This window comes from Ciconia boyciana, chromosome 2 (genome assembly GCF_034638445.1).
Source record: "Ciconia boyciana chromosome 2, ASM3463844v1, whole genome shotgun sequence".
Lineage (NCBI taxonomy): Eukaryota > Metazoa > Chordata > Aves > Ciconiiformes > Ciconiidae > Ciconia > Ciconia boyciana.
Genome location: NC_132935.1, coordinates 102,999,744 through 103,018,201, shown reverse-complemented (window position 1 = coordinate 103,018,201; position 18,458 = coordinate 102,999,744). Strand labels below are relative to the sequence as shown.

At 41.1% G+C, this 18,458-nt stretch overlaps 2 protein-coding genes across 3 annotated transcripts in view; one reads left to right on the top strand and one right to left on the bottom strand.

Annotated features, from left to right (window-relative positions):
• Positions 1-4,996, top strand: part of GPLD1 (glycosylphosphatidylinositol specific phospholipase D1) — a 26,464-nt gene extending 21,468 nt beyond the window's left edge. Inside the window, exons 19-25 of the mRNA XM_072853385.1 lie at positions 222-321; positions 415-508; positions 1,098-1,274; positions 1,587-1,747; positions 2,012-2,038; positions 2,136-2,186; positions 3,395-4,996. Coding sequence (XP_072709486.1) covers positions 222-321; positions 415-508; positions 1,098-1,274; positions 1,587-1,747; positions 2,012-2,038; positions 2,136-2,186; positions 3,395-3,472 — 688 coding nt within the window. The 3' untranslated portion in view covers positions 3,473-4,996. The remainder of the gene's footprint in view (positions 1-221; positions 322-414; positions 509-1,097; positions 1,275-1,586; positions 1,748-2,011; positions 2,039-2,135; positions 2,187-3,394) is intronic.
• Positions 4,993-18,458, bottom strand: MRS2 (magnesium transporter MRS2). Of its 2 annotated transcripts, none has more exons than XM_072853388.1 (11): positions 18,212-18,456; positions 17,720-17,793; positions 16,166-16,202; positions 15,435-15,547; positions 14,803-14,976; positions 13,998-14,128; positions 13,186-13,302; positions 10,256-10,408; positions 8,968-9,085; positions 8,029-8,142; positions 4,993-6,899 (listed from the first exon to the last, which is right to left on the bottom strand). In XM_072853388.1, the coding sequence occupies exons 1-11, from the start codon at positions 18,420-18,422 to the stop codon at positions 6,789-6,791; spliced, it is 1,353 nt and encodes a 450-aa protein (XP_072709489.1). In that variant the 5' UTR covers positions 18,423-18,456; the 3' UTR covers positions 4,993-6,788. The 2 variants fall into 2 exon arrangements, 1 of the variants encoding a protein (XP_072709489.1); XR_012041069.1 differs by having other exon boundaries at positions 6,879-6,899; positions 8,029-8,145; positions 18,212-18,458.

Here is an 18,458-nt window from a genome sequence, read left to right as displayed (position 1 = left end):
TGTATTGGGTGACAAACAAGCAGATAGACAGACCAAGTCTGTGCCCTAAATGTCTTGTAACTAGTTAGAACAAGCATGGGAATTACTAAAATAGATTTCTAGAATTTGGCAGCCACTGTTATTCCAAACGAAAAGGGGAAAATATTTTAAGAGGAGCAATCCTAGCTGAATGTACAAAAATATGTTGTTACATACAAATGTATTTTTCATTGTAATTCAAGCTGCAATCCCTTCTCATCGGATGTCAGGCAGAGTGTTGGGAAGGTGTATGGGTATAACCCACCAAGCACAAAGCGCTGGTTTGCAGTAACTGGAGACAAGGTAGGGCTCCTTCTATAGTATGGGACCTTATGGATAATTTGAAATAAAATTACATTCTGTAGAAATGACATAGGTCTTTTAAAAATCTAACAGGCGATGGGAAGAATGGGTTTGTCTCTGGCCAGTGGTGTGATGTCTGTGGCTGGGATCACAAGGGCAGTTTTGGTGGTGGGTGCACCTACTGCAGGTATGTGCTTCTGAAAATTGGAAACCATTTCTGCTTTGGGAATTTTGTTTCTATATGGCCAGAGGATAGATACAAAATTAAAAGTTAGAAAAGGGACCTCTTAATTGCCACACAATTTAAGAAAAAAAAAAAAAACCTAGAAATAATCACTGTAATCACCTTCAAGTGCCTTACCTGTAGAGTCCTCTGTACTATGCCTCAGCTTCAATGGGATTTTTCCTTCCTTAAAATTAGTTTAGCAGCATTATTACCTTGCATTACTTATGTAGCAGTGATTTGCTCGTAGACTGCATATTTCTTGGAATTAAAACAACACAGTATTTTGTCCTTACTCTGGCAGTGGGTAGTAAGGAATTAGGAAAGTCAAATGTAGAACTCTATCTTTAACTTGAATGCATTTTTCCCCTGCTACTATTGCTAAGAGATTGTTTTTATGCTAATTAGTGTTAATGCCATATAATGTTTGATCTTATTCATAAATTATATTAATTTTGTCCATGTTATGTAATGCCAGTATTATCTGCTGTCAAGTACTAAACCTAAGTTCCTATGTCTGATGCTCAACTTCTGTTACTTCTTTTTTTTCCAGATAGCCTGTCTAGGATTTCATTTATATCCTCAGTGCTGCACCAGGCTGGACTGGCTCTGGTATACGATCTGACAGACAGCACCAAGCCTTCTTTGCTCAGCACATTCAGTGGGGACAGGATGTTTTCTCGCTTTGGAGGAGATGTATACTTAAGTGACCTGGATAATGATGGGCTAGGTAAAGCTTGATTGAATCTAGATCAGAGGTGAAATGTTTTACTTTTGCCGGTAGGAAGACTGGTCACCTACGTATTCATACAAGTGCTAAATACAGTCTGCTTCTTCGATTGACTTGTACAAGTATTCCATCGTGCCTTGTGGGGAGGCATCTCTAAAATCCCAAGCAACTTAGTCAGAAATTGAAACATTTTATCTGTCATCATTAATAGGAATTGTGGCATCTAGAAGTATGTGAATGCCAACTCTCTTGTGTTTTGGTTTAGCATTATTTCACTTCTGATGTGTTGTGTCATCCTTGTAATATTTGCAGATGAAATGATTGTGACATCCCCACTGCGAACTAACGATATCTCCACAATACTGTTTGGTGGGGCAGCTGGCCGTGTTTACATTTACAATGGAAAGCAGGCATCCTCAGGGAACGTGACAGGCCACTGCAAATCATGGGTATCTCCCTGTCCTGAGGACTGGGTAAGAAAACACAAAAGTTAAATCAGGACATAAGGTCATAATGACAGCTAATGAATTACATCCAGTGCATATATCTGATGCATTCTGACCTGGTTTCAGAAAACAGAAGGTCACTTATGTTTCTGAATCTGTGGGGTTTGTCTCCTCCTGTTTGTTCTTGCATTACTTTGCTGTTTAGGAGCCAGGGTTATTGCACTGGGCTTCTGCTCTCTTAGTGTGGTTCTCTCCACTGACTTTTTACTTTCTCTTTTTCTTCTTCTTCAGGCACAGTATGTTCTTATTTCTCCTGAGGTAAGTAACCAGAAAACAAAAGTACTGAGAGAAATTAAAAAGTCCCACTTTAAAAAAAACTATCATCAGCATTATAACAAGCAATGTTATTTTACAGAAACTATCAAGATTTGGGAGTTCCATTATCACTGTGAAATCTGAAAGAAAGGTGAGAAAAATTACTGTTGTCGGTTGCTTCATAACATCTTTCTACCTCAGTTGCATATAATAGCCAACACCTCACATATGTATCTTACTCATTTGCAGAAGTCTTAAGTGCTTTACATATTTAATTAAGTTTTCATTTAAGTCATTCTCTGAACTGATAATTAAAACCATTTTATAGGTGGATGAACTATGGAGTTGTCAAAACTTTGGCACCCGATACCTGAACTGAAAGAGATCACTTTAAAAAGGCCTCAGGTCTAAACTACTTAGGAGTTTGCTGAAGGGTTGCATGGTAAATCAAGTGTAGGTGCCAGCTGGCTTTACTGATCATGCCAACCTGTATGCAAAGTGGATGCTCAGCTATGGGGTAAACCCGGCACCAAACCACCCCCTCTCATTTAATATTTACAGGCTCGCTGTCCTAGCTATCACTTGCAGTGAATGCTGTTCATATGTCAAGTATTTCCAAGCATAGAGAGGCCCAGTTCTTACCAGAATGATTCTGGATGCGTTTGTGTACCTGTTTGTTTGTTTCCCACAGATGCCCGTTATTTTTACCAAAAGTCAATCCCTATGTTTGTATGATGCACTGAGGAACCTTTTTTCAGCTTGAAGGTTACTTAGTGCTTGTTCAGCCTAGGGGAGTCCAATGTTCTGCTTACTCTGACATAACCTGTGTGAGTACTGAGAAAGCCTCAGTACTGAGGAGGTGTGCAGGAGGAGGTCTTTAACCAACGGTGTTTGACTTCTTGCTGTTAAAATGCAATGGAGAAACACCTGGAAATGTAAAAGCTTCTAAACCAGGTTAGGGTGCATAATCCAACACCCGAAACAAAGGCATTGGTGATGGTTTCTGCATGAGTGCCAGTGAGGCTGTTCTCCAAGCAGTTGTGTTCCTTTGCTATGGCACCAATCCAGTCCACACTTTAGCTTCACCTGTATTGATCTTACCCCTGAGAAATAGTTTACACTGGCAAGAGATTTATTTGACTGGTTCCAGCTTCTTCCAGTTCCCCAAATGAAATAAAGTCTGTTTGCCAAATCGTTTTGTTAACTGCTGTTCTGATGAGGTGGGTTGCTCTCTCGTTTCTCCTCATCACATTTCTGTATGAAACTAATGGCACGGACAGAATCTGGTTTCCATTAGGGAATCCAGGCAGTTGGCACCTGCAGTTGCATTTCACTAACCTTTGTTCTGTCTCTCTGCAGAAAGAAGTTGTAGTGGCAGCAGAGAGGAGTTCAGCGAAAGCTCGACTTGGTGGAAGGCTTTTTGTCTACTTGCTCTAAAAGTTCATGTAGCCTTTAAGACCAGGGCACAGCTGGTCTTCTAGTGAAGAATCTCCGTAGTATCTGTGATACTTTCCTTAACCCATACAAACCAACAGACCACATGACAGCAAACTTTTGATAGATAGATGTCCCAGAGAGCTACACAGGGTCCTAGATAGTGTTCAGGGAGGGATGGTCACTGTTTTTAAGTGAAGGGGAATATGAGCATTCATGGTGGTTTGACTTACAAACCAACCAACCAAAACTATGTCAGTCACATAAAAGCACAAATTAATTCTGTTGTGAGCAGTAGCATCACTTAACCTAGAACAAGCAAAGCTGGTCTGAAACCCTTTTAGAAGCTGAAATGAGCGGAAGGCTAGATTTTGGTAGTAATATTTGGCTGTGTAAGGAAAGTTCAGTGGTCACCTTCTTTACTGGTCAGATTTGAGTATTCTCTTGACAAAACCAGGAAAGAATGGCACATAATTTACAATACCTTGTATACTGTAATACAAACAGGGATTCTAAGGTATCAAAAGTTGCTGTCAAAATAATAAGCATGGAGGAGGGGCACCTCTAAAGCCAGACAGAAAGGCAGGTGCCAGTCAAAAGGACTGCCTCTGTCTCTAGCAAGTCTTGAGGCCTGCATTCAGGCTGTAGAACAGCTGGGATCTCCCAGGGAGAAAAGCGCAAGCAAAACTGATTAAGTTTTAGGAAATGCTTTTGCTTTCACACTCATGGCTGAGACTACTCTGACACCCTTTCTTTGTGTTTCCATGTACAATTCCATGACCATAGTAACTTAGAATTGTTAACAGCTTTTATTGTTAACAGTACTGTCTTCAACTAATTAACGCTAATTTTGTATGATGCAGGTTTAAAAGAGTGTGCATCAGTTATCTATTAAACAACTTGAGCAGCAAGATGTGATGCTATTATTACCAACACTAGTCTGTAGAAACAATGTATATGTATTTTCTCTCTTGCCTCCTTCACAAACAGAAAGCATTATTTTTATTTTAAATAACACAAGTCAGTGGAATAGCACAGAATTCTAAAAGTCATACTCCAAGATGACACACCTCACCTTACCTTCTTAGGAATCATCTCTCTCAGGGAGGTTGTTTTGAAAAAATAAAAAAGGCAAGGTGAATATTAGCTTCATGTATAATGTGTTCTGACATCTATTTTATGGACTTTACTTGCCCAAATAGCAGAACACTTTAAAAAAAAAAAAAAGCTTAAAATCTGAACTTTATGAAAGAAGTAACTGGATGGAACTGGATACACAGTACTTACCTTACGAATCTGTGAACTGTGGTGTAAGGCAAAACGAGCAGTGTATTTATAAGGGCAGAATAAAAAGTTTTCCTTTTTAAATGAAGATTGATGAAACTAGTATGTTCTGTAGCAATTCCATTCTGAACATACAGCCTCCACTGGCTTTGGTTTTTTCTATGTATGATCTCAGAGTAATTTTATTGCATATGAATGCATTTTGATTACTTTAATTGTAAGAAAACCATTAAACATTTGTGTATGTCTGTAGAGAGAGAGGCAGTCTTGTAAAAGAGGTGTCTTTCTCTCAGTGCTTTTATTGTGCTTTCAGGCAGTTATGTACAGGAAAAGGAGTCAATACAGTTCACAGAAGCCTCTCTGCACAAAAGACAGAGCTTGGAAAGCTTATGTGAAAGCTTCCCAAACAGCTGCACCAACACATTTCAGTCCTGGCCTAATGCAACTACAACTTGGTTGAAAACATCAGCATCACTATCCCTTCACGCACTGGGCTTTTCTGGGGTTTATCAGCCAGGGTATGTGAGCCATTGTCTTTCCACTAGATTGCTCAGTTTAGAGGTTTTTTACATCTCTACCTGCTATGCAAAAAGGCTGCAAAAAATTCAGCTAAAAAACTCAAAAACATTACAAACCCCATTAATTTTCTCACCTTCTCTTGCCTTTTATAGCTGTAGTTGAAGTCACATACAGAGCAAGAACAACTGTTTGAAAATAATTACATACAACCAATTTTATCTGAACTAGGATCACAGGCCTGCATAATTTTATGTACCTTTTTACGTCCATTTTTGACTCGTTAGTCCTGAGTAAAAATGTTCACAGCTACAGTTATTGTCTTTTCAACCCCTGCCAGTACAGCAATTTATCTGGTGGCAGCTAAGGAGCTACTCGCTGTATGTTACAGAGGTTAAAACACCCCAAACAAGAAACAGACAGTTTGTGACCTGATCTGGAAGGATTTCATGCTCCCTCCACAGACTGAGAGAAATCAGTGGAGAAGTACACCCTCACAGTTCAGAGAAGTCCTAAGAAAAAACACAAATAGTGGGCATAAGAATTTTACTCCCTCCTTCACTCCATCACAGGACACCAGGCTTCCACACCCTTTACTAACCTGGCTACTTACTGTGGTGCAGGCTAGTCCATGCTTTATCTTGTCTTTTTGGAGAGAAAAGAGACAGCAGAGGCCAGCTTAAGAGAAACCAACAACTAGTCTGTTGATTTTTACCAGCATTTGAATCAGTCCTTACGACAACATGAGGAGTTGTTAAACTGCAGCTGTATCAATGCGTGTTGAAATAGTGGCAGATGGCAAGCACAAGTGTGCATTATCAATAGGCCTGCTTTTCCTGTTACCAAAACTGCATACATTTTAAGCCTAATTAATTGTTAAGGATCACCCAAGATAAGTAGCTACATTTCAAAGCCTGTTATTGCTCGCTTAAAATAAGGGAAACTATTATTTCTGGTTACTGTCAATTTAGAGGTTATGCTTCACAAGAGATGCAAGTATGCTTTTTACTTTGGAAAATCTGATCTCTGCAATTAAATAGGGCCTTAAAAAAATCCATTAAAAAGGCCACTTTTGGGGTGGATTTTTCTTTGACATTTGAAGTCAGATTCCTAAATCTGCAGCTCAGAACCAGGATCACTGATGAATGCTGACTGCTGTCATCCTTTAAGCTGAAAATACTGTTCTCTTTAAGAAAGACCATTATGTGAAGAACTATTTGGCAGAAACACTTGAAATGAGAATGCCCAAAAAATAAGTACATGTATGTGATACAGAAAACGAATGGAACATATGTGGGGTGGTGGTGAGACTAAAGTGGAAAGCATGCTGCTGTTTTCCCTTGTGTTTCTCTCCTTTTGTGTGTGAGCACTAAAATCTCACCATAGGTTTTTGGCACAAAATATATAATAAATTAGCAAGTTTAGAAATTCTTGCAGTTTTCAGTCAGGAAGAACAAATGCAAGGAAAGTGTCCAAAGTCCACCCTGTAACAACAGAAGTCTCTTCATTCCTGCTGTTCCTATTGGTTTGTTAATGTGCTTCTGCTCAGCCCAAATGTTTCTGCTTTAAGGTTGTTCTTCATCTCCACTCTTCCAGCTGCTGGTTGGGATTTTTTCAAAACTGCAGGAACCTAAGCAAGATACAAAATAGCCTGTGATTACATGAGAAGCTGCTCTATATGCAGCAGAAGGAAACAGAGCTTCACAGAGGCCTGAACCCTGATTTTTCTCCTCTTATTTTCAGAACACTGTTTCTGGCTTCTCCCTCCCTAATCCCTTTCAGTACATTTCTCCAAGCCAGAGTCAGTATGTGCTGGAGTTGGTTTTGAGCAACACTTGAGGATAATCCAGTTAATTGTAGCCATACTCAACAATCCACAACAAACTACTTCCATTTGCCTCTTAGTGGCAAGGGAGGGGACGGAAGAAGGGGAGTTTATCTGGGTCTCCCTTTCTTTTGCCACTTGTAGAAACTTAACTTTTGAATCCACTCATACTTCCCTGTTATAAATATCAGAGTGCAGAATAGAGGTAGACAATACAGTCCCATAAGCTTTGGCAGGAGGGTAGTCAACAGGGAAAATGACCCACACAACATCTTGCTAATGTGAAGATGGTCTCCTTGGAAATCTTCATACAGCTTGCTACGATAGGGCTCTACGATGCCATCAGTATCAATGGCAAAGACAGCTGGTGTGCACCTGAGGAGCTATTACAAACTTCGGACTGGGAGTCAGGACATCACAACCATGGCATCATTCTCCAGAGAGATGTTACAGCAAGTACCTGCCCTCATCGTCCTTTTATCTTTATCTTCACTTTTAAAAGACAGGGACTATAGATGCAGAGTTAGTATGTGGGTGGGAGGAGGAGGGCAGCATCCATTATGTCCCTCACTATGAACAGACTGCTGCAGCAGCTGAGAAGGCAGATGAGGGCTGCTTCTACCATTAGCCTCAGCTTCCCTTGGGCTGCCAGGTGAAAGTAAATACAGCATGTCTCAAGGAACAGCCTGCAGCTTCCTTCGCTTCTGGCAACAGTGAGCAGTATCTTACTGCTCAAGTGTATCTTTGCCAGCGCTGGGGCTTCCCACCTCATTCAAATCCAGCTAGGGAGAACCTTCTCCTTGTCAAGGATTAGACACTGAGCTGAATTCCCCCATGCTCAGTGGCCTACCCCTCTACAACAGCTTATCTCCTGATTTAGAAATGGACTGTACGTGCAGAGTCTGAAGCAGAAACCCTAGCCAGCCATACGTACGTGAGGAGGTAGTGGAGGTTCTAGGTGCCGCCCAAGGAAGGAAAGCAAGCGTCGCCATATCAGACCGCTTCCCAGAAACATAATCCCCGTCACCAGCCAAAATATTCTGGGGTCCTACTGACAGAACGTTCCCATTAGTCATGCAACTCTCTCTTCAGAAAAGGGATTATCCAAAGATAATCTCTCACTCCCCACCAGCGTTCTCCTCCTTTATGGGAGGAAGTGGTAAACTCTCTATCATCAACAGACAAGCCCTACCTTGGGAAAAGGGCTGTTTCATAGCAAAGCATTTTATTTAGGAATCACCCTAGTGTATTCTGTTACTGTCCCATGCAGTTTTCCTTCCTTCATCGGGAAGTCTGGAAATTCAGCGCTTCCTATCTAATGGATTTGGAAAGGAAGAAGTCTTTTGTTTGTTTTGGGGTTTTTTGTTGTTGTTTTAAAGATAGCATGTGCAATTGTAAATTTGTACACACCCCCACCCCCCACCCCGTACTCCCTCCCAGCCCCCCCAGACTAGATATAAACATGTAATTGACACAGATTATTTCCTCTGGAAATGCCCTGGCTGCTTGACAGATACCCTTGTATCTGGAAGACAAAGCTAGTCTTTTCAGAAGAATAGATGATCATTAAAGAAACCTTAATACTACTTTATAGTCAGACCTTATACAACCATAAATTTGTCTTCCCATTTCTTTTCCATGGACATTACATAGAAAAAAGGCTACAATACTGTGCAGTTAGCCATACAGTAATTTGCTTACAAAAAAAGTGACTGCATGAACACATGAATCACTGGACTAAATTATGTTCACATACTAATATAAATCCGGAGCTTTACCTATGGAAAGAATGAAGTTCTACTGAATATAAAATGCACTGTAAGAGTAGGGCCCATGTTTTATGTCACTGATAAAAGCAGCACTCGTTCCTTACCTCTTCAAGAGACGACTCCAAGTTCATACCAAATGCAACTCCTATGAGTCCAAAGAGAGACAGAGAGAAAGTCCCCATAGTCAGCTGCAAGTTCAGTCTCATCATCACATTACGGTGGCTAAAGAAGGGAGAAACATCTGTAAGGGGAACCCAAAAGCTGATTTGCTGCCTAAATTCTCAAATTCCATACAGCATGCACTAAAACCAAATAGTGAAAGAGAGGAAGTCATGCTGGAATTAGGCAACCCAGTGACAAAGCTCGTGAAACAACAGTATAAAGAGGCTATCATTCTGGAATTGCTGCATCAGGATACCTCCAAGGCACCAGGTTCTGCTTCATCATCATCAGACTTTTCAGCATCGCTCACTTCTTAGAGGTGTATATACAGAGTAACAGTAAATTTCCAGGGAAATTTGTGTTCTCTCACCACTAACTGGCTGGAATTTATATGTCCATATTCACAAGAAACAAAAATTTACTGTTACCTTGCAAATAAATATACTTACAAAGAAGTAGAGTCGGTAAATGCTGCAGACTATAAACTTGAGCCTGTTTTGGAGAATTCCATATTCAAGTATTTCCCAAAAGAATTTTTGTGGTTTCCTGATGCAGCATCCACCAATTGCTTCTACAGATTAACTCCCCAGTAAAGAGGAGAAAGTATTAAACACTGACCTCAGAGTGGCATGTGCTTGCAAATGCAGGCTACAATTATTTTTCAGTAAGAAAGCTGACTAGTAGTGAAAACTGTAGCATACAGAGAAAGAGAAGATACTCACTCCAAAGTTATTAATTCTTGTATCACTCCATACAGTGATAATGCAACTTGTACTGAACACCTGAGTAGCCTAGCCAGACTCTTAAATAATTCAGTTTTGCTGAATTAAGAGTAAACTTTCCTGAGTAGAATTTTATTTTGCCCCTAAATTTGCAGATATTTCCTTTAGTGAATAGCTCCCCAGAAGGATCTAGGAGAAGCTTGGTTTCTCCTGCTAGGCAAAACTGATGTCTAGCTAGACAGTTTTTTTGTTTTGTTTTTGTTTGGGTTGGTTTTTTTTGTTTTGTTTTGTTTTTTTACACATACTAATTAGGGTGTCTTGTTGCTTTGCTTGATTCAGTTCACTGATAAGAAAAGTGCAATGCAGCTTCTTGTGCTGTGACTGCAAGTCCATTCAAACCCTCATGAAGATGGAATTCTCCAGCTTTCCTTGTAGGCAGATTTGAGAAAGACTAGGCAGCATTAAATTCTGCTCAGCTTTTGGCAGTCCAACAGATAGGGTAGCTAACCTGTCCAGGTTGATAAAGATTATGCTTTCTGAGTCATCAATCAGTACTCTGAGTTCACGAGCTTCATTTGCAAGATCTTCTGCTTGTCTGTAATAGTTCTCCAGCAGCAGCTCCATTTCCTCTGCATGGTCAATCCCAGATGTACTCTCCTCACTGCGAGCAACAATTTATATTTTTATGGTTAGCTACATGTTGTATAGAAATGTATTATTGATGTGTTAAGATAAGGCACATAAGAGTTGTGGGGAACAGCCAACAAGAATGCTGTTAGACACTAGATCTCAAAATCCAATCTTTTCAGTGAGGAACTTCCATCAATACCAACAGCTTAAAATAAAAGGCATAGTTTTATATCTATCACCTGATCAGCATAGGCAGTCAATTATTTTGAGTAGAGCAGTTAGCATTTGATGTGCTCAAGGCATGCACGACACCACAAATCTTACTTTTTCAGATATTAAAAAGTTATAAAGTTATATACGTTTTATATTATTTATAAAGTTTTATTACTATAAATTTTTATATTAAGTTATTGTAAAGTGCTGACAATTTTGAAAGGAGATGCTTAATTTCTTGGTGCCCTCAGGTGGTGAAAGCTGGTAACAATGCAGTCAAAAACTCCAAGAATAAAACATAACCAAAAGTCAACACACAAACAATTACATGGTGAGGGAGATGTTTTGGGTGTATATTAAAATAGTTTAGTTGTAAGGTGTTTCAGCTATACACAGTAATTACTGCAAAACGTTTTGGGAGCATGAAGCAACCGAAAAGTGAGCATCAAATGGAAGATGCTGCTCTCCTAAGTGAAGTCTGAGAGTCTTTCATCTTACTTCATGGTCTGACTGCTGGTGCAGCAGCCTTCTCTGGAACAGGTATGTATGTTTCTGGCGGTGTACTGGATTGTTCACTGTGTAGATGAAAGCTGAGGCACCTGAAATCCACAAGAGCTTGTCAACTAGCAGCAAAGCCAGGAAGATTCTTAATCATGTTTTCTTTTGTGGTATGACCTCATTTCTCTAGAGACTAAACTTTTTGAAGAATCTCCTCCTGGCATTGCTGACTATTAAAGGAACCTCTCTGAAATGGTTTTGCAAGAAAATAAATGGTATGTCTTAAGAATCAACCCACGTAAGCTCCCTGAGGACCTTTAACAGAGCCCCTAGTTTCTCTCTTATGGGGCAGAAACTTTTGAGTTAGCTAGGCTGATTTTACAGCCCTTTGGACCTTGAGGTTTTCATTGCATGCAGATGAAAGGAGCTGCAGACTTGAAAGCCTTAGAGCACTATCTGCTGTATTATGAATTCAGCTCAAGGTCTTATTTGATGGGTATCTTTACATCAGCTCCTCTGTGGATATACAAAGGGAAACAACAGGCATACGGACTTGAAAATAACTGCCACCTGATTTGCTTTCATTAACTAGCCTCCATCTGTCTCATGAGTTTTCAACAGTCTGCCATCCCTTCACACAGATATGATGTCTGCCTCGTCTTGTCTTTCTGGGCTCAGCTCACCATTCCTGCTGCAAATGATCTCTGATGGCACCTATATGCCTAACTGGCTTCCTCCACATCTTCTCAGGCTTCTTGAGTTCATCAAATACTACACATCACCTGCATCAATCCTGGAGCCTAAACAGCTGTCCACACGCTGCCAGCCTGCCTGCAAACATGCTGTCGTGGCTAGTGTTTCCTGGTGTGCCTTGTGCACAGACTGCCTCACTGCATCCTGTAGCATGGCTCCAGCACTCCTCACACAACTTCCCACCACCTCTCCTACCCTTGTGCAATGGTGTCTGAAAGAAGGGATGACTTCAGGTTTCTCCTGACATCAGTGTAAGGTCACCTTGGTATCTTTCCTAGATGTTCCCTACACATTGTCTACCATGAGGCACCAAGAGATTTGCCAGCAGTTTGTATTAAGTCCAAAGGAAGGCTGTGCGCAAAACCAGGACGAAGACCAGCTTCTGGCTCAGGAGCAGCCTGGAATTCAGAGCCCTCCCCATACTGCTCCAGCAGATGCATTAGAAATGCAAACTGCGTCCCCATTCTGGAATACTGAGTTTCTGCTGCACATTTAGACTAAGCTCTGCAGGACAACAAACTGTCTCCTGATTTCAAAGCCATGCTACTATGTGAACAGTATTAATATCCACATGCAACGTGGTTAGGCAAAAGCATTATTCAGCAACTTCACAAAGGACCCTGAAAGGTAGTTTCTGTTATCTGCTTAAACATAAAACATGTCTGTATGCCAAAGACTTAAATACAATTCAGCCCAAAATATATTGGGATCTGATATACATTATCTTTTTGCTTTTTAGTTTTTGTTAAAGCGACCAGTGCTGCTGCTGCTGTGTGCTGTCTTTCACCAGAATTTGAGAGTGCAATAGGACTATTTCTGCATGTACATTTTTCCTGAAATGCAGCTCTTCAGGTGCACAAGATTGCTCCAGGGCCTCTTTCCTTCAGGTTCTGCTGGTGAGCAAAAAGCTAGAAGCAAGGTGTTCAGAACACTTCTAACAAAGGAAGTGTGGTATCTGACCGATTCAAGACAAGCTTTAAAACCTGCCTCTCTGGTTTTTTTGGTGAAACTGAAGAAAATTCTCTCAGTAAATATTAACTTGTATTGAAAAACAACATTTGCTTTTCCTCCTCCTGCCATCCTGCTCCCATCCCATTACATACTAGATGACCTGGCCTGTTATGCCCAGAACTATTTGAAACTGCATAATACTACTAGTGCTAACGGAGTCCCTCTCCAAAATGGCAAATACAATGATTTCTGAGGCAGCAAGCATTAGGGCTTTAAAAAATTTGAAAGTCTTTTTCTTTCTGCTTTTTGGCAGGGAACACCTAGTTTAGTGTTCAAGTTCTCCTTAAACAAAACACACTGTTAAAAAAGTATGTGGTTTCAAAATATACATACAATACTTGTGGATCAGTCCATTTAGATAGACAAAGCTCTTCTATTAATTCTTCTTCATCTAAGATCTCCAGAATTGTTTCTTTGAAAACTTTAAGATCCGTTTCCAGTTCTGACAAGCTGAAGAAAGAACAGGCAAAAGGTCAAGTAATCCTCACTGGCACCAGTGCACAAAGGTAATCTCTAAATGAGTTTGCCAGCCAGCGCTCTCGCCAGACAGAGTGGCCAGGGAAGACTACTTGCAGGGTTCTAAGAGCTCTTTCAAAAATTCTCTACAGGCCACACGCTTAGCAGTGGCAGTGGTCTGTCTGGGGACCAGCGAGCTACAGACACACACTAAAAGGGATTCAGATGTGGCTTTTTTGATATATTTGTAAGTCAGAAAAAACAAGCACTCTGTGAGCATGTAGCGAGTGCATATTTGCACTGTCATATCAGAGACGCTAATAAGTGAAGCTACCACTTTATTAGTACTAGTAACCTTAAAGCATAGATCCAAAGGCTCATCTTGTTTTACATTATGGGGAACATTTTCATTATGTTATTTTGTTATCTTAGGTATTATTTTGTTCTGTCAGATGCTATTTAAGAAGCTCGACTGTATTTCTGGCAACTTGGAATAGATTTCTCTTTTTCTGTTTTTCCCCGTATCACTAGGTATTTCATATACTGATTTTTGTATTTACAAATAAGATGCACAACCCAGCATTACATTAATCTAGGAAATTAATATTAGATACCATTTTTCTAACATTTCATTGCACATAATTTTCTACGGTCATCTTCTAGTCTCTTCACAGCTTACTCTTATTTACCTCTTGCCATTTTGCAGGAGAATGTGTAGTTTACTCCTATCCACAGACAAAAGCTTGGGGTCCACTAGAGCTTCCAGTGTCTGAAGGATCTGAGGCTGCAAAGTGTTAAGTCTCCCCTGCAGTTTGCTGATCTAGATAACAACATGATCCTTCATAAGAATTAAAACAATCCCTTTAGAATGACTTGGGCAACTGACTCCTGTCTCTGAACACAGAATTCACAGTAACAGGCAGTTAACACAATCTGCTTTCCAGTGCCCGGGAAATACTTGCTATAGGGATACCACTTACAAGATAAAGCCAGTGCAAAATACAGTATTTTATAAAAGTGATTTGCACTGAACTGAAACCCAGTGACAACCACACCAATAAGGCTAATAAAGCCAAAACCCTATTTGTCTAGAAATGTCACATTAGCATTAGCAAGCATAGATTTTTAAGGATAGCTAGAAATCATTATCTGACTCCTGCCCAAGAGGTCAAAAACCTCAGCGCTTTTGTGTGACTTCCATTTCAGCTACAGCATGTCTTTAGAAAGGTACTCTGACTTGTTTTTTAATTGTCCAAATGATGGTGAAGCCATTGCATCCAATTAGCACTTTCTTGGGAAGGGAATGGAAACACACATACACACAAAACCATAAAAACTAAAGCAAAAAAAGCCAAAACAAAAAAAGAGCTCCTACAGTAAGTGTGGAATACATATACAAATGTGTATGTATAAATATTAACACAAGAATAAAATCATAGTGTCCTTTCTATGAAGCAAGAACTTCCAAAATAATTGAAAAATGAGATAGCTCACCCGGTACTGCAGGATTGCTTCTATGGCTCGGAATTCAAAGGGCAGGGAATATGTAACTAGTTGACCTTCCCCAGCCAGCTGAGATGCTAGTTCATCGAAGAGCCAGTGTTCCAGATTTAAATTACGATAATCTAGTATCAGAAGAAACTCTGGTGTTATGACAGCCTTCAAGAACTGAAAAAGACAGTACATGCAGGAGTCTGAAAAAAAATTCTCTGAAGATTTCTCGTAACTCATGCATTTGATAATTTAGGCTTTGATAAAGCCACTCTTCAAATGTCTTTTCAGGCAGGAAAATAACAGAATCTCATGCTAACTGCAAACTAGTGGATTCCCCATGGTTCAGACGCAGCACTGTGCTACTGGTGGTATGATTGAGAAGAGGCTCCTCATAAGCCTTTACTTCTGTGACAATGTTAGTAATGTCTCTCCTGTGCTCAGCTAGTAAAATGGTCATCAATATGTACTGTTGGTAAACCCGTACCTCTGATTGCTAGGTAGAGTTCCAAAGACACATTTACTGCTGGATTGCATGTCATAGAAAGCTAGTATTAAAAGAACCATGCAAGAAAATGCAAGTGCAAGGATAAGACATGGTTCAAGTTTACACTCAGCTATAGGGAAACCATTACCTCCATTCTCATGATGATCCTGTTGTTCCTAGTTGCAATGCTCATTAGGTGTTGAAATCTTAGATCTCGAGCTTGAAGACCCAATTCCTGGTACAAGTCTGTTTTCTTCTTTTCTATCATAAAAAGATTCTTAGATTAAGACATTTAAGGGACAAGCATATATGTTCTGAAATTACATTTTAGTGCGTTACTAAGTCCCACAAAAGAAAAAAAAGCTGTACTATCTTTAAGACAGTTTTCCTCCCATTGATTCCTCAATGTAATTTATTTTTTACGAAGTTTAGAAGATTGTATCTTGAGTGAAAAGAGAAAAATTCTAGATATTAAGTGCAAAAGTTGGCCATGACAATTAATTTCACGTCAGAAATGAAGTGACTCATTGGAGAAAGCACACGTAATTCTACAGGATGGGAAATAGAAGGCAGGGAAAGTAGCATGCTGGTCAAAAAGGGAAAAGACAAAAGTAAAAGTGACCTTCATTTGAGAGATGGTATACGTTATTTTCAAAATATTACTTAAAAATATACAAAAATTGTAACAAAAAAGATGCTATGAAGAACAATAGAAGGCAGCAAAACAGAGGAAATGTTGCAACATCCCAAATAAACACAGTGAAGTATCACAAATATAATTTTCTACTCCATGTAGATTCCCAATTGGGCTTTTCTGTACTGGACAAGGAAAAAAAGACAAACAAAAACCAACCAAACAAAACTGCAATGAAAACTCACCAAAATAGGTAGTATTTCCCTCTTTGTCAAGCTTCATCTAAAGGAATGGAAAAAAAATATTTTTTTCACAGAACTACTATAAAGCAAGAAATCAATTTCTAAAATTGTTTGCATTCGCCTAGAAGTCAAATGGAAAATACGTTATGAAGAAAAAGCAACTTTTTATGCCCTCTTTTCACAGTTCAACCCAGTTAAGAAAAATATTGCACCAAATTGCTGTGTGTTTCACTGTGTTTGTATACACACCAAACAAAACCAGTGTCATCTGCATGACCACGTTCCTACGTAAATCTTGGGAAGGAGTTGATTTACAGAGGATCAGACTTAGAATAGAATAAAATAAAATAGACTATTTCAGTTGGAAGGGACCTACAATGATCATCTAGTCCAACTGCCTGACCCCTTCAGGGCTGACCAAAGGTTAAGGCATGTTAATAAGGGCGTTGTCCAAATGCCTCAACACTGACCGGCACGGGGTATGGACCCCCTCTCTAGGAAGCCTGTGCCAGGGTTTGAGCACCCTCTTGACAAAGAAATGCTTCCTTGTGCCCAGTCTAACCTCCCCTGCACAGCTTTGAACCATTCCCATGCGTCCTATCACTGGATACCAGGGAGAAGAGATCAGCAGGGTATCTTACATTTTGGATTACAAATTTTGGTGTTTCCTCTGGAGCAATCTGAAAAATTTACAAATAAAATTTAAGAAGAGTACTACAAATTGGGTAGTTAGGCCTTGTGCCCATGTCAAGTACTGCATTAACATGCTATTCAGCTAGTAACCTGCACCTAAATCCTTGTCTTAGCACTTGTCATTCAGATTATTCATTTAACACTTGTATCTCCTAGTAAAATTATTTTACTGCAAAAACTGCAATGTCTGGTTTAATGAGAAAGTTTGCTGTTTTGCTCATAAACCATGTAGCTTAATTCCGTATTACTGGCTTTAAAAATAACTTTCTGTGAATTAAACATACCTACGCATACATTCCAGTAGAGCTGCAACAGGGGTTACATGTCCACACAGACCTAGCTGCAGGCACCTTGTTGCAGAATGACTGCTTTTTGTTCTCAACAAGGAGGCCTTACCTTCCCTCATATGCACTAATAATTGTCAATCAAGCAGTTGGCAAATGGCTTTCAGACTAATTTTAAAAAAGAATATATAGAGAGCTTGTTTTTCCCCAAATCCTATGTTTGATTAGAACTGCAACTACCAAGACACAGGAATAATATTTCTAAAAGGCATTAGCAAGCCTTGATAAGCTTAACAAGAAACCTTCTGACTGCAACACTTCTAAGAGCTGACCTGCCTTCACAATTAAAGCAAAAGAATTTCCAGCAGATGCTGGATCTTAGAAAAACATCTTGATGAACGCTGTATACAATAACTGGTCCTCAAGTCAGAATACCTTAAACCAACAATTTAGAACTAGGGACGTTCTCCGAGAGACAAATCCATCTGCCCTTATGCTTTAAGAAAAACAAACAAAAAAAAAGAGCACCGTCATCTTGCACAAGCTTCCCTCAGTGGTGGAAATGCCTGCACATACTTACCACTGCAAAAACAGGAGACACGCTAGCTAAGGTGGCTTGGGAGGCCTCTGTTGTGGCATGTTGATAAAATTTACCTGAAGAAAGACAAGACATTTCTACTTCCAGCACACTGCACTTTGCCTTTAATTATGGGGTGCCCTGCTATAAGCCATCTACATAATGCACTGGCACAGAAACTAGGAAGCATCCATCACGAGAAGGCCCCTACAACCTCGACACCCGCACAGCAGAGCCCGGGCAGGAGGCCGATACCGCACCGAATGCGGCTACTGCCGGTTTGGTGTCACAGCGCCCGGCCGGGCTGTCACCCCTCCCCTCCTCCCTCCCTCCCGCCCGCGGGCCCGCACAGCGAGGCCTGCCGGGGCGCACAGGGGGCCACCGCCGCCGCCGCGCGGGACCAGGGCCCGGCGGGGCCTGGCCGCAGGGGCCGGCCGGCCGCAAGCCCGGCCCGGCCCGATCCGCCCCAGCCCCAACCCCCGACCCGCCGCCTACCCGCGCAGCGCAGCCCCCGGGCGCACGGCGGCACCGCCACCCCCGCGGGCCGGCCCTGGCCGTGGCCCTGGCCCGGCGGCAGCCCCAGGGCGGCCCGCAGGCGGGACCCGCCGCCCGCCGCGCCCGCCCAGCCGCGGGGCGCGCAGCAGCAGCCCCGCACGGCCCCGCGGGAGCGGCCCAGGGTGCAGGGGAGCAGCCCGGCGCGCAGCATAGGCGCGCACAGCCCGGCCCGGCTCCCAGCGCGCAG

Bases quoted from the DNA above. Each gene is read 5' to 3' on its own strand.
- MRS2 (XM_072853388.1), bottom strand. From the start codon at position 18,422: ATGCTGCGCGCCGGGCTGCTCCCCTGCACCCTGGGCCGCTCCCGCGGG. The intron at 14,977-15,434 runs GTAATGGTTTCC...TGTCTTTTTCAG, and splicing joins GGATCATCATGAGAATGGAG to TTCTTGAAGGCTGTCATAAC. The intron at 10,409-13,185 runs GTATGTATATTT...TGTTGCTCGCAG, and splicing joins TGGACTGATCCACAAGTATT to TGAGGAGAGTACATCTGGGA.